The following is a 21,779-nucleotide window of genomic DNA, read 5'->3' as shown; positions in this document are numbered from 1 at the left end:
TATTGATCATTTTTCAAAGTCCGAGGAGACATGGTCTACCATTTTGACTTTTACTTATTTCAAGGTCCGAGGAGACTTAGTCTACCATTTTTGACCTTTTCTTTTTATTCACGGAGGCAAAGCCTACCACGTGTTTTCTGATCGTGAAGGCATAGCCTACCATAACGATCAGTCGGGGAAGGCAGCGCCTATCATCCCGAAAAATAAACGGAGAAGGTCTAGCCTCTCACTCCGAAATAATAATAAAATTTAAATAATTAAATATATTGAAATACATAAATTTAAACATTACCTCGGCTGGTTTAAGAACTTTTGGATTGATAAGCCTCAGTTGGTCAGGCCTCGTGCTGATAACGTGTTATAAATAAAGTAAGAAAGAGTTACAAGAGTTAATTGTTCTAGTCCTTTTGTTTGGTAACGTAAAGAGAGAGAGGAGTTGCGATATTTTATTTCTTCTTCTTACTTCAGCCGTACAACATAAAAAAGAGGAGAGAGTACATATTTATAGCAATCAGAAAATATTTAACAATGACATCAGTCGGTGACTTAGAGGAGAAGTAATAAATAATATGTAAATGGATAATCATCTAAAATCTTATCTCATAACAGAAACCTTTTTTTGACCTAGGCCGTGAGCTTGTTTCGATATTCAGCAATGTTTTTTTGAAGTTTGACCGTAAAACCCCTTGGTCAAAGCGTTGATTTTGGGTAGTTGGTTTAATATGCAGTTTTATAATTCAGAATATTCCATTGTTACAGAAATTATGTACGCACATTGAATGTGTAAGATTTATCAAAAAAAACATATATGCATGAATCTTAATTAATGTCTTTTGGTATTATTGTTATTTATCCTCAAAACTTAATAAAAAAAAACTTAACAAGACACATGTGTCTATTATTGTTAAATTTTCATTTTCAAGTCACAGAAATGTTGACAACAACAAAATCATACATGATTCTATAGTTGGAAAATATCTAAATCATAAGACTTTCATAAGGAAAAGATCTAAATCGTAAGACTTTCAGAGAAGAATAATCCAATTTTAATGAAAATAAACTTACAATAATAGACACATGTGTCACTCTTATATCTTAGAGATAATATATATTTGGTCATTCATAAGGTAATGATCAAAAGCATAAGGTTATCAAAAATAATAATAGTTCATTATTTTTTCTTCAAAACTTAACAACAATAAGCACATGTATCATTCTTAAAGAAAAGAGATACGTTTTTTTGGTCACATAAATGCTATTTTATTGGTTCATATACATAAACTTGCACTAAATGTGCATCATGCGGCTGGCTGGATTGTCTTTATGAGAAACTCTGAAAAAATATTTTCTAACAGAATTGAAACACACATTCATGACTAGGGGTGGGCGTTCGGGTACCCGTTCGGGTTCGGGTCGGGTTTTTGGATTTTCGGGTATTTCGGTATAGAGGTATAGAACCCGTTCGGGTATTTCTATACTTCGGGTCAGGTTCGGGTATTTTTATACTTCGGGTCAGGTTCGGTTATTTTGGATCGGGTTCGGATATTTAGATTTTGAAAAAAAAATTAGATTTTTCATTTCTCAAATTTTTTGTATTAAAAATGTAACTTTCACTTAACTATTTTTTTTATTTTAATAGATTGAATGGTTAATAGATTTGGACGTAATATTTTGAAACTAAAAAGATATTAATTTGGTTATTGTTTTTAAATTTTGGATGTAACTTTTTGTTAATTTTTGAAATAAAAAGTTTGAAATGCATTTTAAGTGAATAGTAAATCATTTTCTCCGTAATTCTATGTATATCATATGAACTTAAAGTATGTGTAGTATCAATATAAATATTTTATATAAAATGAGAGATGTAAACTAGAAATATATGGTTAATTATACATATGTTCGGTTATCTTCGGATATCCATTCGGGTTCGGATATTACCCGTTCGGGTTCAGATATCCAATCTCTCCTAATTCAATACCCGTTCGGATATTTTGCTACTTCGGTTCGGATTTCGGTTCGGCTTTTTCGGATCGGGTTCGGGTGCGGCTTCGGATATCGGGTAAAGTGCCCACCCCTATTCATAACCATGTTCAAGAGCATCATGATGGTGGAAATTACCTTAAGTGGACGTAATTGTGATTATAATTGTTTTCTTGGTCGGTTGATACTTATCTCATCTCAGCTTCAAGTTTGTTTGTGTTCGATGATCGAGTGATGATCAAGACATGTGGAAATACTAAAGTATTTGAAACAATCAGTTTGATTCTCTTCCATTCCAAACGAGATGCGATCAATGTGAAATTCACATGCGGTTCTTATCTCTGGCCCGAACAACAGCCTTATCAATGTGGTTACTCAGCAATTGGGATGTATCTCTCTCTCTCTCTCTTTGTTTTATAGTTATAGTTTTCAGTTATATTCATCTGCTTATTATTAATATGATAGCGAATTGCAACTTCCAAAATTTTGAAAAATTCATAAGAACTTGCAAGAGAACATCACTATTTTCCCGTCAATTATATAAATCCGCAAGAAAGAATCATGAATCCAGATTAATTAACTTCAAGTGGGGCTTTTGTATGCATTGTAGATGACTACTGATTGTTATTGATACTGTAAGTGAAACCTGAGTGTGATGTGTATGTGTGTGACACCGATAACGGGTGGCATCTAGTGAATGAGTTCAAGTACGAGTCTAAGCGTGAAGAAAAGTGAATGAGAATGAGAATGGATAAGTGAAAGTGAATAAGGATGTGAAAGGATAAGTAAATGTATAAGTGAATAACGTTAAGGTTAAGCATGGGTTGGGAAATCATATAGAGTCTAGAGGGAGTACGTGGGGTAGTAGTTCTACGGTAGGCATCCATAGGAGCTGTGGTGGAATCCACAAGAATATGGAGGCACCATAGGAGCTGTGGTGGAATCCACAAGAATATGGGGTAGAAGTCTAGCGAGAGCTACCCACGGAGAAAAGAGAAAAGATGAGCCAGCCGCGAGAGGCGGGATATAAAAACGTGCATTGTAGAGTCCTTAATTCATGGTCGGGTATCTGGGTGTTAAAGGTGTCATAAGATTGAGTCGGTCTTGTATGTCGAGTCGGTTAAGTCTATGGTTTGACGTGTGTGACAATGAGTGAGATCATTGTACTGATTGATCGCTAGGTTGTTAGAAATGTATAGAATTGAATGTGTGGAAATAAATGATGATGATATGAAATGTTAAGATGCATCAACTGATTGTAGTGGCTAGTCAGCCCTAGTTCCCGCATAGAGTAGTATAAAGTGTCATGCGGGCAGGCTGGTCTAGAGTCACTTCACTGAGTAACTTGTTGCTCATCCCTCCCTTTCCATTTCCCTGTGCGCAGGACTGTAAGTAGAAGTATATGGATGTGGGTGTGACGGTATTTCAAAGAAGGTTATGCGTCCGTCGACTCTTGGGACCAGTAACGGGACACGTATGATTGTCTAAATGAGTAGACACGTGTCCATAACGCCCTTTCGATAACCCCGGTCGGACGCCGGGGGATCAGGCCGTTACATTCATCCTCTTCTTCCACGCAGCAGCTCAACGGACGTGCTTGGCTGCAACGTCGAGGTCTACAATATCATCGATCAGGAACTTGACTCGACCAAATAGTGCTGATGGACCACCGAGAATGGTGATGCGGTCCTCAGGCCGGGGATGATCCCTCCCAACCGGATATAGTTTTGGTGAAGAAGACATCATCCTCCTCTGGAGGAGGAAGCGGCGGCTGTTTCACATAGCCGAAGAAAACATCGCCGTCCGGATTTGGAAAGTTAATCTAGTTATATGTATATTACGGTTCCACTCGAGTGTTTTAAATTTTAGTTCGGTATTTTTAGGGTTTTGTGAGAAACATTTTATATGCCCAAACAGATTTTGGTTCTATTTGATTTAGATATTTATATCCATAATATTCAAAAAAAAAACCATAAACTTTTTCTCGTAAATACTCGGAAAACACTCAAAATATTTAAATATTAAAAATTACTAAAATTATTCAAAATCTCAGAAATATCTTAAAATTATGATAATTGATACTATTATAAAATAAAGAAAGAAATAGATATATTTAATATACATTATTCTTAAAAACATTTTTAGAGAGTTGAAATGGCTATAAATGAAAATATAGTAAAAGATTTAAGATAAAAATAAATTTTATTAAAATAGTTTAGACATATTAAAAAGTTAACTCAGATGAAATTTGTTTTTCGTAGATTAATGTTACGTGGCACCTAGACCATGTGGAAGCGACAGGAGTTGGTGAATAGAGGAAATCAGATGAAGAATTATTTTAGAAAGAAGATTGGTTTAAAGAAAGATTTTCACCTGAAAATCAGATGAAGATTATTTTAGAATTATTTTAGAAAGAAGATTCATGGTGCAAAATTATGGTTCTTTATTTCAATTTCATTCAATAAAATTAAGATTTAGATGCCAAATTGATATGAGCCGACTGGGATCGGTTACAAGATTAGCTACTTCTCTTTCTCTTCTTAACATTTAAAGACGGCACCGGTTACAAGATCGGAGTCAGCTCATATCATTTACACTTCCTTCCTTTCGCTTGGTAAAACACAGACAAAAGCTTTGCTCACCATCTTAGCACGTCCTAACGCTTTCACAAGCTCAGAGAGCACACCAGGGCGAACACTAACATACACGTTACCAACCAGACCCTGTATCGTTTCTATACATTTCCCCGTAAAGCCTAGCTTCTTCAAGCCCATTTGAAAAAACTGAAGGATTGAACATACTAGCCAATGGTCTAGGTTGAATTTTAGAACCTCTAAAGCTTTATCAGCGTCAGTGTTGAAATAAAGAAAGGAATGACCAGAAGAAGAAGCTAGTTGATGATCCAAAGAGAGTTCATCAAGAGAAGCTAATTTGGTTCTGTCCATACATGCTTGCTTCAGAAACCACCTTCTTGACCTAACTTACCTTGCAAGGCAAGAAAGGAGTTGTGTAGACTATTATGGACGTTGGGAACTTCTGAGAAGTCAAGGAAACCAGTTTAAATTCAAAAGAAATGATCTGGTTTGAAATTAAGCAAGAAAGATCACATGTGATGCATAAGGAGAAAAGCAGACCTGTCACTTTCACTCAACCAGACTGTGCCCATCTCTCTCCTGTCACTCTCTACTGCCTCTGGTCGAGATTAAACTTGGCTGTATCCTCCTTGTCTTCATCAGAAACCCTACAATATTATTAGTTTAGTCATTCTCTGATTTATTCGTAGTTTATTGTAAGTGATTGTCTATTTTAAGACCTTCACCACCTCTTGTAACATTTGAACAATATCAATACAAGTTCCCTCTGTCTAAATTTGTGGCTCTCTCTCTCTATCTTGTGTCTAAACAACATTCACAATGTAGGAAGTTAAGCATTATGGTTTAGAGGCTGTCTTATCTCTTTCTCTTTTAAGGCAGCCTAATACTTGTAAAACTCACTCTAAACTCTTATTTATCTTCTCTTATGCTCTAGATTACTGATTCTAATTCATATTCTCCTTAAGTGAACAAACTGAAAGTGTTGTGCCACTTTACAAGAAATAGATTTAAACTAGAGCTTCTTTGCCACACATAACAAGTTTACTATCTAGGATATTGGTTATAGTGTAGGCTGTTTAAGAGGATTCAACCACCAGTTGGTTGTCTCTTCCATTGTAGGGGTGAGTTCCTTTTGTATGGTTGAAGGGATTTAGTTACAAGTTAAGTGAATACTTTCTTGACATGAGACAAACACTCATGAATTTCAACAGCCAGGTCCCCATTTGAATATTTTGAGTATTCTTATGAATCTCTCCGCTGAGGGACTGTTTCTTTATACTTTGCACTTTTATTGTGAGGGTTCTCTGATTCCTCAGCGTTTGGAACGACAAACATCTGAACAGTCTCACTTTCTGGCTAAATTAGTCTCCTTTCTTGCTAAACCGTAAACGATCAGTCTCGAGAAGGCGTGAGAATGAGGTAATTGATATCTTGCATATTTACATTGTTTTATCCATTTATTCATGTGCATTTTCATCATATAGATTAGGATTTAGCCATGTCTAGGTTGCATTCTGCATACATATGTCTCTATTAGGTATTGGAGTACCACATGGAGTTCCTGGAGACATTTGGGTGCATTTGGAGCTCAAAAGAGGTGATCTAGGTGATCATTGGACGAGCAGAGCATGTGAGCGACATCAGGAGCGACGCCATGAGGTCGCTCCAAACTACCTCTCAGAGCGACCTCGCTGGAGCGACCCCGAGAAGTCGCTCGCCATTTCATCCCAGTGGAAGCCGAAAACTGACCCGGAGCGACCTATCAGAGCGACCACTCCAGGTCGCTCCCTAAGCCCAGAGCGACTTGGCCAGAGTGACACCCCGAGGTCGCTCGCATTTCTATCGCGTGACGACAACATAATGGAGCTGGAGCGACCTCTCAGAGCGACCCACTGAGGTCGCTCCCAAAGCCCGGAGCGACTTGTCGGAGCGACATGCCGAGGTCGCTCCGCGTCTATTTGTTTGGTCGAATTCATGTTTTCTCAAGGGCCTTTTGGTCATTTTATTATGCATGTTTTTACTTTTCAAAACCTATGTTTTAAGTACCTTTGGTAGCCACCAGACAGATTATCTTTGGATTTTGGAAAAAACAATCAAAAACCTCTTGGAAAGTTTATCTCTTGAATTCATTGGATCATATGTTATTCTGTTGATCTCTAATTTATTATATGTATTTCTCTACATGATTAATCTGAAATCCAGTATGGGTTTAAGAGGAATCATGAAGAGTAGTGAGTAATACACTCTTGAATTCATGGGTTAGGGAGATTAAGGGTGATTAGGCTAGATCTAGGATGTTATATTGTAGATCCTTCTTATTCCTTGCTAGTAGAGTATTCATAATGCATCTTCTGAGTTGGCCTCTCAAAAGTTGATCTTTAGGCATTTCCCACCTACAAGGTGTTTGATGAAATGCCTGAGACAACTCTCCTAAGCTTTTAACATATTTTACCAAAGACATTTGTTGTTAAAGGTGTTAAGATAGCCAATAGACTTGTTAGTAATGATTGCTTTCATATTATTCAACCAAAGACATTTGATGTTTGAAATATGTTAGTAAATGAACATTCATCTAGACATAGAGTTTGTTTAAGATTGTGTCTAAGCTTAAGGTTGATAGTTTGATTGATCGTTGACATCCTTAGTTCGAAACTTGATCACCCAAGGTATAATCCCTATGCCCATGAGTTCTCTTTTCACTTAGTCAAGAAAGTATCATTCTGTAATTGCTTTCTAGTATTAGTAGTAGTCTAAAACCCATCTAAATCATTGGTTGCATTTAGATTAAGTGAGTACTTGCATTCTCGGTGCTTTGATATCCCTCAGAACTGGTTCGACAATCATTTATACTACAACATTTGCTTTAGGAGCCTTGAAAACTTCTAACATCAAATTGGCGCCGTTGTCAAATTCTGAATAGATTGAAACATTGAGATTTGTTCACTTGCTTGAGACTAAGTCATTTTAAATTTTCTTTTGTTATTGATTCTTCTTCTTCACATACCTTTAACTTTCAGGTGTATGAACTTGAGGAGCAGGGGTCCATCAAACCTAGTTCCAATAGTAGCAGACATCAGACCTTTAGAGAGAGTGTGTGCTAGAGCTAGAAGAGAAGAAGAGCAACAAGCCCACTTGCAGGAATTGGACGTTGATATGGCAGATCCACAACAAGGGGCAGAACACCAACCGCGGGTAGCTCGACCCATTGGTACTTATGACCGCCACAACATTCATGGTTATAGACTGGGAATCAGAGCACCGGTTGTGGCAGCTAATAATTTTGAGGTCAAGTCAGGACTCCTCAACGTGATCGAGAACAACAAACATCATGGCTTGGCTTTAGAGGACCCATTCGATCACTTGGACAGGTTCGACAGCTACTGTGGGTTGTCAAAAAACAATGGTGTGTCCGAAGATGCCTTAAAGCTCAAGTTATTCCCTTTCTCTTTGGGGGATAAGGCACGTCAGTGGGAGAAGTCTCTACCCAGCGACTCTATCACCACTTGGGATGACTGCAAGAAAGCATTCTTGGAGAAGTTCTTCTCTACTTCAAGAACTGCTAAGCTGAGAAATGAGATCTCCAGCTTTCAACAGAAGGGCTTGGAAGAATTCAGTGAAGCATGGGAGAGATTCAAAGGCTACAAAGTTCAATGCCCTCACCATGGTTTCTCTAAAGAAAGCTTGCTGAGCACATTCTACCGTGGTGCTCTTCCTACAGAGCCAGACTGGAAACAGCTAGCAATGGGTTCTTCTTGGGGAGAACTGAAGAAGATGCAGAAGAGCTGGTTGACAACATGGTAAAGAGTGATGCAATCTACAGTGGAGACACGACAGAGGCAGTAGAACAGAAGAAAAGCAGACGAGGAAGGAGTTGAAAGCTCTACAAGATAAGATAGACATCCTCATTGCTGATAAAACTACCCAAGAGCAGCTGCACTTTGTTGGTAATCCAAACCAAGAAGCAACACTTGTTGTCCATGAAGTTGAGGGTTTGGAAGGGCAAGAAGAGTTGTGTTTCATCAACAATAATGGTAGCTGGTACAAAAAAGAGCCCAACTTTCAGTACAATAACTACCAATAGAAATCCTATTCCAACAACCAGCAGAATGGTTATCAGCCTCGGAACAACCAGCAAGGCAGCTATCAGCCTCAGCAAAACTCTCCTCCTGGTTTCTCCAACAAAGGGAACCAGTCTTCTCAACAACAAGCTAATCTTTCTACCTCTACTCCTCAGGAAAGCATCACTGATGTTCTACTGAAACAGATCTTGGAGTCTCAGACTAGAAGTGAGAAGCAGGTTGGATATGAGTTGAAGAACCTTCACTCCAAGATTGATGGAAGTTACAATGAGCTCAACAACAAGTTCAGGGCTTTGGAAACCAGTTTGCTTCCATGACCACTCACCAGAATCGCCAGCAAGGGTCTCTATCTGGAAAATCTGAGCAAAAATCCAAGGAGTATTGCAATGTTGTCCTCTCTACCACTTCTTCAGGGATTGAATTGAGTAACCACAAGAAAGAGGTAGATGAAATTGAAAGATTGGTGTTTGGAACTGAGATTGAACAGGTTGAGCATCTGATTGAGCAGTCACCCTATGACAAGCTCCCATTTCCACAAAGAGTCCTCACCAAAGCTTAAAAGAAGGTGATTTCCAAGTTCAGAAAAGACCTAAGTGATATTGGAGTTAAGCTTCCAGAGATCTCGGGTATGCGTGAGGCTCATGTCCAAATGATGCTCATCAAAGACATTGTAGACCACCAAGCAAAAGTAGCAGAGCTTCTCAACATTTCAACTTTGAAACTTGATCCAGCCATCACACCAAAGTCTCTCCCTAAACTAGAATCCCAAGGGAAGTTCACCTTGTCTTGCTCCCTTGGTAAGCTCACCTTTGATGATGCTCTTGTTGATTCTGGTGCAAGTGTGAATGTGATCTCAATGGAGATGGTGAAGAGTCTTGAGATTGAACACATGGAGCCAGATACTTCCTCTCTCACGTATAGGGATTCTTCTTCTACTACCCATATTGGTCTCATCAAGGATTTCTCTTTGAAGATTGGATCTTGCACCATCCCTATAGACCTCACTGTCTTGAAGATGGCAACTAAGAAGAGAGTTCCATTGATCTTGGGCACACCATTCCTTACTACTGTGGGGGCTTGCATCGATTTTACTAACAAGAAGGTCACACTCCTCAATGTGAATAAAGCTGTCTCTTACCCAATTCAGTCTCCACTGGATGTTGAGTATTGTGGAACTATCACTTGTGGAGACCCCTCCATTGAGAAGATCAAGGATGCAGTGGTTGTTAGTGAGAAAGAAAGTCTTGATGGAGAATCCTCTAAAGAGATGTGTGATGAGCACTTGGAAAGTGCTAAAAAGGAGGAGGTGAGTAGAGCCACAAAGGCTGCTCATGACAAGAAGGCCACAAGGACTCATCAGCTCCAAGATGATCCAATCAAGCTTCAAGAGCTTCTCTCTCAGGTCCTCACCATCACTCTTGAAGGTGGGAAGGATCCTCCTTCTCCACTTTCTACTTGAGGTACCACTCCACCACCATTCCATTGTATATACCATTTCCTTTCTGTATTTTAGCTTCATCTTTGAGTATCTCTCCTACACTTGACAACACAGAGACTGTGTGAACTAAGTCTGGGGGAGGTACCAAGTATTTGATCATGTTTTCTTTGATATTGTTTCATTGAGTCATGCATTGCATACCTATTTGCATATAAAAAAAAATCATTTGGTTTGCATCATTTGCATTTCTAGGAGAGTCTAGAGCATATAGGTTGCATTCACTTGCATTGGGAGCAATGATTTTAAATGCCTTGTAAAGAACACTACTTTGCACCTGAGTAGCTTATGCACCTCTCAAAAATACTTGTATGCTTCGAGCCTTGAAAACTCTTCCTGAAACTTGTTGATTGCTGAAACTCAGTCTTTGAAGCCAACTACAACCTTATTTGAACTGAACGAACTTAATGCATCTTGCTCATGGTCCCTTGTGTACTGAATCATGGATATACACACTTGAGTTGTCACATCCTTTATGCCAATCTTTTTGACAACCTCTAGTGGTAGACCTCTCCCCAAAATTCTTTCCTCCTTTTAAGCCTTCATTGATTGATGAGTGAGGCCTTTTTCGGAAATTCTTACATGCACATAATGTTGAGAGTATCGGGAACGACAATGCTTGATCTTCATTCTTGCTAGATTAGGCACATTATTGTCTAGCCATAGGGTGGGGGTGAGTGTTGTAAAGTTTGATTTGGGAGTATGAGAAAGTTGAAGGAAAATAGTGAACTCTTGTGCTTAATTGACTAGTCTTTATGGGATAAGTAGAGAAACTTCTAGCTCAATTTGTGAAAAGTCTTGGCCCCCAAACATAAAAAAAAAAAGAAGAGAAAGAATAAAGAAAGGGGGCTAGCAAAATTAGTATGAGCTAAGAGGTGTTCAAAAAGTGTAAGAAATCTCTTGTAAAAAAAAAAGAGTTTTATGTTGGGAAATGCTTTTGAAGTTCTTGGGTGAGAGATGTGAGTTGGGTTTGGAATGGAAAAATGAATGTGTATCATATATGTTTGGGAAAATGGTAGAACAATGGAGATTGAGCATTGTATGCATGAGTTGATCCCTTTCTTAGATATATTATGTGCAATGTCAAGGCTACTTGTCTTGAGAGTATACCACCTTAAATATCATATATCTTGAATCCCTTGACTCACTTGATTAAAAAGCCTCCCCTTACCCAAATGATTTGGACCAATTGACCATTTACAAGAATTCACTTGATGTTATGCTTAATGAACTTGAGAGTTAGTTGATTTGCATGTGTGAATGCATGATGATGAGTGTAGGGATGAAAAGAGTTAAGATAGGCCTAGAGAAGCTAGAGTATAATAAGAGAAAGTGTACTAATGCTGAATTTAGATGTTGATTTGAGTGCTTTGTGTGTTTCTTTTGGCTATGAGCTCCCACCTTCAAACTTCTCTCCCTATGAGTTCTAGAAAGTTCACTTGAGGACAAGTAAAAGAATAAGTTTGGGGGAGTTGATATCTTGCATATTTACATTGTTTTATCCATTTATTCATGTGCATTTTCATCATATAGATTAGGATTTAGCCATGTCTAGGTTGCATTTTGCATACATATGCCTCTATTAGGTATTGGAGTACCACATGGAGTTCCTAGAGACATTTGGGTGCATTTGGAGCTCAAAAGAGGTGATCTAGGTGATCATTGGACGAGCAGAGCATGGGAGCGACATCACGGAGCGACGCCATGAGGTCGCTCCAAACTACCTCTCAGAGCGACCTCGCTGGAGTGACCCCGAAAAGTCGCTCGCCATTTCATCCCGGTGGAAGCCAAAAACTGACCCGGAGCGACCTATCAGAGCGACCACTCCAGGTCGCTCCCGAAGCTCAGAGCGACTTGGGAAGAGTGACACCCCGAGGTCGCTCGCATTTCTATCGCGTGACGACAACACAATGGAGCCGGAGCGACCTCTCAAAGCGACCCACTGAGGTCGATCCGCGTCTATTTGTTTGGCCGAATTCATGTTTTCTCAAGAGCCTTTTGGTCATTTCATTATGCACGTTTTTACTTTTTAAAACCTATGTTTTAAGTACCTTTGGTAGCCACCAGACAGATTATCTTTGGATTTTGGAGAAAAACAATCAAAAACCTCTTGGAAAAGTTTATCTCTTGGATTCATTGGATCATATGTTATTCTGTTGATCTCTAATCTATTATATGTATTTCTCTACATGATTAATCTGAAATCCAGTATGGGTTTAAGAGAAATCATGAAGAGTAGTGAGTAATCCACTCTTGAATTCATGGGTTAGGGAGATTAAGGGTGATTAGGCTAGATCTAGGATGTTATAGTGTAGATCCTTCTTATTCCTTGCAAGTAGAGTATTTATAATGCATCTTCTGAGTTGGCCTCTCAAAAGTTGATCTTTAGGCATTTCCCACCCACAAGGTGTTTGATGAAATGCCTGAGACAACTCTCCTAAGCTTTTAACATACTTTACCAAAGACATTTATTGTTAAGGTGTTAAGATAGCCAATAGACTTGTTAGTAATGATTGCTTTCATATTATTCAACCAAAGACATTTGATGTTTGAAATATGTTAGTAAATGAACATTCATCTAGACATAGAGTTTGTTTAAGATTGTGTCTAAGCTTAAGGTTGATAGTTTGATTGATCGTTGCCATCCTTAGTTCGAAACTTGATCACCCAAGGTCTAATCCCTATGCCCATGAGTTCTCTTTTCCCTTAGTCAAGAAAATATCATTATGTAATTGCTTTTTAGTATTAGTAGTAGTCTAAAACTCATCTAAATCATTGGTTGCACTTAGATTAATTGAGTACTTGCATTTTCGGTGCTTTGATATCCCTCAGAACTGGTTCGACAATCATTTATACTATAACATTTGTTTCAGGAGCCTTGAAAACTCCAAACATTAGTAATGGGTAGATTATTTACCTCACTGGAGTTAGGTAACGACAAAATAAAAATTCACATGACACTTCTAGTCAAACTTGTGTTAACGTCTTCGAATGTCGTGTGAAAATTTCTTTTGTTAGATCATCATGTCTTATGTGTTTGTAAAGAAAATTTTTAGTTAAATGAGATACAGAAATAAAACAGTCCATGACAATTATAATGTCTACTGGTGTACATATGGATACCAGCATTCTGTTTAAGTATAGTTTTGAAAAGATATTGGTGGTTAGTGATAAATGAAAAGATGTACATGTGATTTTGTACAAGTGGATATTGTAGTCGGTGAGTGGTTGTTTGTGTATGAGAAGAGCTGGATATTATTAAACGGTATGCATAAAAGATATTAGTGTTTCCTCTGTAACTGGTGTACATGTGGATATTGTAAACGACGTACACATAGATAACGTTAGAAACATGGACGAACACAAACATTTATGGACGTTATTAGTATATATATATATATGTGTGTACATCATCAAATCTTTATTTATACACCTAACTAGAATGTACGTGTGTTAGAGTGATTATAAATAAACATTTGTGATTACAGCTTGTAAATAGTAAAGTAAAGCTTTCTGTCTTTCCAGATGTAAAACACAGCATCTTAAAATATAAACTTCTTTTTGGTAGGAAATTTGTTAGTTTCTTCTTGAATATAAACTTCAATCCTAAATTTGTTTATATAACTGTAATGGTACATCTATCCATGGAATTTTCAGACAACAAATCGGTTAGTTAGTTGATAATTCAATGAGGTAAAAAACAGAGAAAATGCAGCATCAAACAGAAGTCAAAGACTCAAAATGCTATTCTGGATTTGCCATGCACTTGCGTATATTATTTCTCTTACCACACGGTTTTAAGAGTTTGTTCTCTTACAACAACATCAAACAACTCTTTCTGTTTTGTTCTTGATGTCTCACCCGCCTAAAAACTCGTCTTTGTTACAAGAAGAAAAAACAGAGAGATTGAAAAACAGAGAACCTCTCCTTAGATTTAAGAAAATCGTGGAAAGGGTGAGAGCTGGTGAGGAAGAAGAAGAAGAAAGCAATAAGTTCAGGATGTTCGATATCGAGAGCATGAAGGATCAAAACTCATCTTCACGGCAAATCAAGAAATGGAACTCTGATTATGCCTTGAGACTTGAAGATCCAGACATTGATGATGAAACTGTTTTCAAGAAAACTGCAGCCTTGAGCGTCCTGCCACTGTTACAGCCTCTGGTTAAGGAAAAGACCACTCAGATGTCTGAAGCAACTGATGAAGAATTACAAGAAGAAGCAGGCAAGGAAGATAATATTTGTATTCATGTTTATAACCATTATGATAGCGTTATCTTTGAGGTTTCTTGTGTAGTACGTTAGGTTTGTGATGATAGATTCATTAGATAATATTTTGTTTTAGATTAATGAGGCATCTTGAGGGTTATTATTCGGTTTCAGGCTAAGACTGTATTGAAGTTATTGCATTATATGTTAATGTCTCGTGTGTCGAAAGCTAGGGGTATAATGAGAGAGTAATCTTGAGGTTTCTTGAGTGTTACGTTAGGTTTTGATGACAGATCTTATTAGAGAAAACTCATGTGCTTCATTATATACATTTGTTACAGAAAAGGAACAGATGAAAGAAAGGTTTGCGAAACTTCTTCTAGGAGAAGACATGTCAGGAGGAGGCGAAGGTGTGTCATCAGCACTGGCATTATCAAACGCAATCACAAATCTTTCAGCTTCTGCGTTGGGTGAGCAACGGCGTTTAGAGCCAATCTCTGAAGATAGAAAAGAACGGTGGAGAAGAGAAATCGGATGGCTTCTCTCTGTTACTGATCATATAGTTGAGTTCTCTCCAACACAACAAACAAACAAAGATGGTTCTTCAATAGAGGTGATGACTACGAGACAGAGAGGGGATCTTGTCTCCAACATCCCTGCTCTTAAGAAACTCGACATGATGCTCACTGTAAGTAAACACACATATACTTAAACTTTGCTTCTTGAATTTGCATCAACAACATCTAAGGTTGTAAAATTTCACAAACTCTGCAGGGTTGTCTTGATAGTTTCAAGGATCAGGATGAGTTTTATTACATCACAACTGATTCTCCTGAATCTTTAACAAGTAACTCGACCAGGAATGATGATAAATGGTGGCTTCCAACGGTGAAAGTTCCACCAACAGGCTTATCTGAAACGTCCAAAACGTTTCTACTGAGTCAGAAAGAGTGTGTGAGCCAAGTTCTTGAATCCGCAATGGCCATAAACGCTGAAGTCTTGTCTCAAATGGAGATCCCTGAGAGCTACATCGACTCGCTTCCTAAGGTTTAAAACCCTAAACCCTAAACCCTAACCCTAAACACTTTTCTCCGAGACTAGCTCTCCCTATTGATTATTTATTCTTATCAGTATATTCTTCTTGTTGTTGTCTTTACAGAAAGGGAGAGTTAGTCTTGGAGACACAATCTACAGAATGTTAACACTAGACATGTTTGATGCAGAGCAGTTCCTTCTTGAAATGGATTTATCATCAGAGCACAAGATACTCGAACTAAAGAACAAAATCGAAGCTTCGGTTGTGATATGGAAGAGAAAGATAGTGCAGAAAGACAACAAGTCATCGTCTCCATTTAGTACCAATCTGAGTATGGAGAAGAGACAGCTACTAGAAGAAAGAGCAGCAACCATCTTGTTTCTTCTCAAACAAGTTTTCCCAGGGATATCTCAATCCACACTTGACATCAGCAAGATACAATTCAACAAAGTAATCAATCACAAAAAAAACTATATAAAATTAAACATTATTTACTTGCTTGTGTTCTATCTTAAAAATATGTTAAATTGCAGGATATAGGGTTAGCTATATTGGAGAGTTATTCAAGAGTTCTTGAAAGCTTGGCGCACACGGTACTGTCAAGAATAGAAGATGTTCTTGAAGCTGATCAGCTAACACAGGAATCTGAAGTTGCGGTTTGTAAGCGAGATATAGTGAAGGAAGCAGAGAGTCCTAAGAAGGAAGAAGAAAAGGACTTTTGTCTTTTGGAGGAGAGACCTAAAAAGAGCAAATCTACAATTTCACTGTCACAGGTAATGCAATGGAACATGGAAGACCATGAGCAACCGAAGAAAGAAAAGAACGAAACACCACGCAAGAAACTGTTGACCAGAGTGTCAAGCATGATCAACAAGAAGACTAGTTCTTATCTTGAATCTCTTGGAACAAAAAGCCCTAAGGCATGGAGATACTCTTGAGAAAATAATATTTCTTTTGTAAAGCTAGGGAAAGAAAAACGGTTCAAATGTAACAGAGAAACAGAATATACATACAATAATTTAAAGAGTTACAAGCATTGAGAAATGTTTATGGGAAGGTAACAAACATTGCATGAATTTAAATCAGAGTTTGCCGCGAGGACCGAGCTTAGGCTTCTCCTGAGGACCTCTCTTGATGGGAAGAACATCGCCAGTGGATGAAGCGCTGACATAAGTAAGCAAAGATCCTCCTCCAAGAATCAAGAACTTGAGGAGCAATCCTCTCTTTGTGAATGGTGCAGCGAATGTCTCAAAAAACTTGCTCTACAAGTAAGCAAAGAAGAAGAGTATATCTTTCACAATAATATTGTTTGAAGTATAAAAATTTATGTCAAGTTTTTGAGATGGATAAACCTGAAGAGGGTTGTAAAGAGAAGGAGCATCAGAGCCGTATAGATCCCATTGACCAGTTGTGTTTCCCAAATCTTCCAAGTCGAATTCGACACTCTTGTCTCCATACTTGGCCACCACGGCACCAGACCTAGTAATGATGAAGAACAACCTCAAGCTAATTGATTACAAGAGAGGAAACTACCATTATTATTATATATATATATATATATATATATATATCATTTTCATCACGAGTATCTACTTCAAATTGTTAGTGTAGTTTAAGTAGCATATTAACCTAAATTAATAGATAAATAAAGAGCTTTGATTTCCTGACGGATTTGGGTTTGATGCTTAGGCTGGAAGGCTTGAAGGGGAGCTTGGCTCCAGCTAGTGAGCTGCCGAGGGCGGCAGATGGTTTCACGGCGGCGACGGTTGCAAGATATGCCATGAGTTTCGTTCAGTGCTACTTTTTTGTGGGGGTAACAATAGGTGTGTAAGATAGCCTTTGGTCAGAGACTCGTCAGAATGAGTGGACTTCTGACACGAGGCAAACTGCAATCTTCTCTTGAAGATTCACTACAAGAAAACAGCGGCATACTGAGGGAAAAAATCGTCGGTATATCGTCGGAATAACGCTATTCCGACGACATACCGACGAAAAAAGTCCTCGGAAATAACTCCTCGGAAATTCATCTTTCCTCGGAAATCCCTCGGAAATTTCCGACGGAATTCCGAGGAAATGAATTTCCTCGGAATATTCCGAGGACTTTTTTCGTCGGAAATTCCTCGGAATATTCCGAGGAATATGTCGTCGGAATATTCCGAGGGATACACTTCCTCGGAATATTTCCAAAATTCAAAAAAAAATTATAAATTTATTTTTTTAAATTGAAATTCAAAATATAAAATTAAAATTGAAATAGAAAACATATTTAAAATACAAAAAATAATAAAATATTTTTTATAAATAAAAAAATGTTTTATAAATACAAAATTAGTTTTAATAAATATAAATATTTTTATAAATATGAAATCATCTTTTTATAAATACAAAATAGTTTTTATAAATACAAAAAATAATAAAATAGTGTTTATAAATAAAAAAATGTTTTATAAATACAAAATTAGTTTTAATAAATATAAATATTTTTATAGATATGAAATCATCTTTTTATAAATACAAAATAGTATTTATAAATACAAAAAATAATAAAATAGTGTTTATAAATCAAAAAATGTTTTATAAATACAAAATTAATTTTAAAATATGAAATCATCTTTTATAAATCCAAAAAACGAATTTATATACAAAGATCGTTTTGTATATTTAAAAATAGTTTTTATAAATACAAAAATAAAAAAATAGTGTTTATAAATCAAAAAAATGTTTTATAAATACAAAATTAGTTTTAATAAATATAAATATTTTTATAAATATGAAATCATCTTTTATAAATCCAAAAATCGAATTTATATACAAAAACGTTTTGTAAAATGGAATTTATATAAACGTTTTGTAAATACAAAAATAATAAACAATTTATAAAAAAAATTCTAAATCAATTCAACACAACCAAATCACAATTCTAAACCTATTACACAACAAATCACAATCCTACCCAATCACCCTAACAAAAATCTATCAGAAAACTTCTAAAATCATCAAATCTACTTAAAAACCTAACAAATAGGACCTAAGAGAGTGGGATAAGGTCCTTACATGATTTGTAAAGGAATGGAAAGGATTCGCCGGAGAGATCGTCGCGAGAGAAGGTGGAGAACGCCGGAAGGAGAGAGAGATCGCCGGAGAGGAAGAAGAGAGAAATGGGGAAGAAGAGAGAAATGGGGAAGAAGATGCGGTTCGAGTTTATAAAACCTTGGGTCTGACGGATATTTTCCGTCGGAATTCCCTCAGTATTTTCAATTTCAATTTTCGCGAAATATTTGGCGGCTTGTTTGCCCGGTTAAATGAAAATATTCCGAGGAAATTCCGACGGCCACTTAAATATCTGTCGGAATTTCCTCGGAATATTTTCATTAATTCGAGGAAAAAGAATATCATGTGCATGTATTTCTATTAATTTATATTGTTCCTCGGAATTTCCTCGGAATATTCCGAGGAAATACCGAGGAACTAGTGTTTGGGGTTTCAAAACATCAATTTTTTTTGCCGTATTTCATTTCTTATACAATTGTAATGCATACCATTGAAGATTCTTTGTATAGATGAGCATAAACCATGAAATAACAAATTTCAAAACGAATTGTAAGTATTCCCTTTACCGTTCATTAAAGTGTATAAGTGTTTCCCTTATGTTGTGAGGATTTCGTTCATACAATCGGAAAAGTGTTTATTATAGGGTAATGAACAAATTTTTGACTTCATAATGAACGTAAGACACTTAATAAGGGTTATATAGGTGTTATTCAAACCACAAAACGTTGTTTTCGGTTTAAAAACCCTATTTCCTCGGAATTTCCTCGGAATATTCCGAGGAAATTCCGAGGAAACCCTTTTCTTCCTCAGAATTTCCTCGGAATATTCCGAGGAAATTCTGAGGAACTAGTGTTTGGGGTTTCAAAATCTCGAATGTTTTTTTATAAACGGATCGATCGATGTATTTATGTCCAAAAACGCATCGATCGATCACTAAGATGGACCAAAGCGTAACAATGTGATCGATCGATGAGATTATCCCATCGATCGATCAAGGATATCAAGTGTTCCTCGGAATTTCCTCGGAATATTCCGAGGAAATTCTGAGGAACTAGTGTTTGGGGTTTCAAAATCTCGAATGTTTTTTTATAAACGGATCGATCGATGTATTTATGTCCAAAAACGCATCGATCGATCACTATGATGGACCAAAGCGTAACAATGTGATCGATCGATGAGATTATCCCATCGATCGATCAGGGATATCAAGTGTTCCTCGGAATTTCCTCGGAATATTCCGAGGAAATTCTGAGGAACTAGTGTTTGGGGTTTCAAAATCTCGAATGTTTTTTTATAAACGGATCGATCGATGTATTTATGTCCAAAAACGCATCGATCGATCACTATGATGGACCAAAGCGTAACAATGTGATCGATCGATGAGATTATCCCATCGATCGATCAGGGATATCAAGTGTTCCTCGGAATTTCCTCGGAATATTCCGAGGAAATTCTGAGGAACTAGTGTTTGGGGTTTCAAAATCTCGAATGTTTTTTTATAAACGGATCGATCGATGTATTTATGTCCAAAAACGCATCGATCGATCACTATGATGGACCAAAGCGTAACAATGTGATCGATCGATGGGTATATGTCCAAAAACGCATCGATCGATCACTAGTTCGTCGGAATTTCCTCGGAATATTCCGACGGATTGATGTTTCCTCGGAATTCCGTCGGTATATTCCGAGGAAATTCCGAGGAAACCCAAAATTTGGGTTTCCTCTTGGGTTTCCTCGGAATTTCCTCGGAAATTCCTCGGAAAATTCCGAGGATTTCATTTTCCGTCGGAATGTCCGTCAGAATACCGATGTTTTCTTGTAGTGATTTGCTTACGCCAATTAGGAAATACCACGTGTAATCTAGTCGGATAAGCCTATCTTCTATGGTTCTAACATGACTTCTAGTTTTGGTGTTTCAGTTGTCACATGTTGGAAGCGACTTTAGAAATTTGTCCGTTAAGAGGTTTTGTTTTCGATCCCTTCTTTTATAATTATCTCGGAAAAAAGAAAATGCTCAAATGCGTTTTAAATTACGAAAAACCCAGCCGATCGCAAGTTCTATTAACCGCCGCCTCTATAGGTGTTATCAGGCTTGGGTGTTATATACTTTTTCCCCCAATAACTAAAATCTCGAGAAAATATTATAAATAGCTCACTTTAGACACAAAAAAATAATTAAATAACCTTGTGTCAAACTTGGCTTCCATCAGTGGTTTAGTAGACGGCAAAATACATTTTGTTTCCTATATTTTATGATAATATACTAGTTGTGGTAAAGAGCTATTTATTTTATATGAAAGTAACAACTCTAACTAAGGGATACAGTTTCCTTAATAGTTCTTTCGATTACAGTACATATAGAACACAAATCAACTCCCACTAAAAGACAACTTAAAAAGCTATTGATGTTTCTCAAAAAAAAAAAGCTATTGATGCATTTGGCTCGTTTTTTTTTTTGTCAACTGATGCACTTCGCCAAATATTTTCTCTCACAAAATCATTCAGTTTTCTTTAATTTTTTTTGATATTTTCATGAATTTTTTTTTAAACCATATCTTTTCAGAGTATTTATTATTTATTTTGCAGTTAAAAAGACGACGAGAGGTGGGGTCCCCAAAAACATGAATGAGAGGGCAAGATTCCATGATAGTGGGGATCCAAATTGACCCCTCAAACATGGGAGAGCCATACAAAGAGGGAAGAGAAGAGACGTCTTCTTGTTGGAGTTTGTCACGTGACGGAATCTATTTGAATCCACAGCTAAATGTCACTACGCTCTGTCGTTTTCGAACGTGAAATAGAAAATCACGGAGAATCCAACCCTGTGGTTCTGTGGAGAGAGAGACTGAGAGATGTGACGAGTACTCTCCAACTGCACCGCTAGCCAAATGATGATGTTCAATACTAATTTTAATAAAAGTACTTTTGGTTTTATAAGTATATTTAAAATTGATTTATGAAATCGAATGTAAAACTAACATATATATTCATAGTACTAACTTTCATCTGATATTTCTAAAATGAAAGTTTCAAAATATAATTTGTTTTTTTAAAAAGGGTTTGCTAAGTCTCAGAATATAATTCATAATTGGTTTATTATTTTTTTTTTGTTAAAGGGTAGAATTGATAATTGGTTTATTATGATCGTGCAATCCTGAAATTGTGGACCAAAATAAAGATGGACAGAAGATGTGTACATATAGTTTCAAAAAGTGTACATATAAATCTATATTTAATAAACATGATATTTTATTCTTCTGAGAAATAATAAACTATCATGTGAACAACTGTAACATATATTTTATTGCTACATATGAACTGCAAAAGATTTTAAT

The 21,779-nt window shown here is 36.9% G+C and overlaps 3 protein-coding genes and 1 non-coding gene across 4 annotated transcripts; 2 read left to right on the top strand and 2 right to left on the bottom strand.

Moving 5' to 3' along the window:
* Window positions 1–8,135: 8,135 nt before the first annotated feature.
* On the bottom strand, window positions 8,136–8,242 carry LOC125581017. The gene has a single exon (XR_007318728.1). It is a non-coding gene; the product is annotated as a small nucleolar RNA R71 (small nucleolar RNA).
* Window positions 8,243–14,000: 5,758 nt separating this feature from the next.
* Window positions 14,001–14,450, top strand: LOC125580920 (rop guanine nucleotide exchange factor 13-like). The gene has a single exon (XM_048746210.1). The coding sequence runs from the start codon at window positions 14,001–14,003 to the stop codon at window positions 14,448–14,450; it is 450 nt and encodes a 149-aa protein (XP_048602167.1).
* Window positions 14,451–14,637: 187 nt separating this feature from the next.
* Window positions 14,638–16,328, top strand: LOC106373770 (rop guanine nucleotide exchange factor 13). The gene is made up of 4 exons (XM_048744013.1): window positions 14,638–15,042; window positions 15,129–15,401; window positions 15,514–15,840; window positions 15,924–16,328. The coding sequence occupies exons 1-4, from the start codon at window positions 14,641–14,643 to the stop codon at window positions 16,326–16,328; spliced, it is 1,407 nt and encodes a 468-aa protein (XP_048599970.1). The 5' UTR covers window positions 14,638–14,640.
* On the bottom strand, window positions 16,325–20,379 carry LOC125580921 (photosystem I reaction center subunit VI-1, chloroplastic-like). Its single transcript, XM_048746211.1, has 4 exons — window positions 20,272–20,379; window positions 17,054–17,298; window positions 16,743–16,869; window positions 16,325–16,652 (listed from the first exon to the last, which is right to left on the bottom strand). The coding sequence occupies exons 2-4, from the start codon at window positions 17,170–17,172 to the stop codon at window positions 16,473–16,475; spliced, it is 426 nt and encodes a 141-aa protein (XP_048602168.1). The 5' UTR covers window positions 17,173–17,298; window positions 20,272–20,379; the 3' UTR covers window positions 16,325–16,472.
* Between the last annotated feature and the right edge of the window lie 1,400 nt (window positions 20,380–21,779).

This window comes from Brassica napus, chromosome C1 (genome assembly GCF_020379485.1).
Source record: "Brassica napus cultivar Da-Ae chromosome C1, Da-Ae, whole genome shotgun sequence".
NCBI classification, from domain to species: domain Eukaryota; kingdom Viridiplantae; phylum Streptophyta; class Magnoliopsida; order Brassicales; family Brassicaceae; genus Brassica; species Brassica napus.
Note: the sequence above shows the minus strand (reverse complement) of the source record. Positions and strands in the feature narration are given on the sequence as shown.

What these genes read in the sequence shown, in the direction of transcription:
- LOC106373770 (XM_048744013.1), top strand. Translation starts at nt 14,641, where the DNA reads ATGACAGATCTTATTAGAGAAAACTCATGTGCTTCATTATATACATTT. An exon ending in ACATCGACTCGCTTCCTAAG is followed by an intron (nt 15,402 to 15,513) that starts GTTTAAAACCCT and finishes TTGTCTTTACAG; the next exon opens with AAAGGGAGAGTTAGTCTTGG. An exon ending in GCAAGATACAATTCAACAAA is followed by an intron (nt 15,841 to 15,923) that starts GTAATCAATCAC and finishes GTTAAATTGCAG; the next exon opens with GATATAGGGTTAGCTATATT.
- LOC125580921 (XM_048746211.1), bottom strand. Translation starts at nt 17,172, where the DNA reads ATGGCATATCTTGCAACCGTCGCCGCCGTGAAACCATCTGCCGCCCTC. An exon ending in ATCAAACCCAAATCCGTCAG is followed by an intron (nt 16,870 to 17,053) that starts GAAATCAAAGCT and finishes CATCATTACTAG; the next exon opens with GTCTGGTGCCGTGGTGGCCA. An exon ending in CTCTTTACAACCCTCTTCAG is followed by an intron (nt 16,653 to 16,742) that starts GTTTATCCATCT and finishes GCTTACTTGTAG; the next exon opens with AGCAAGTTTTTTGAGACATT.
- LOC125580920 (XM_048746210.1), top strand. Translation starts at nt 14,001, where the DNA reads ATGTCTCACCCGCCTAAAAACTCGTCTTTGTTACAAGAAGAAAAAACA.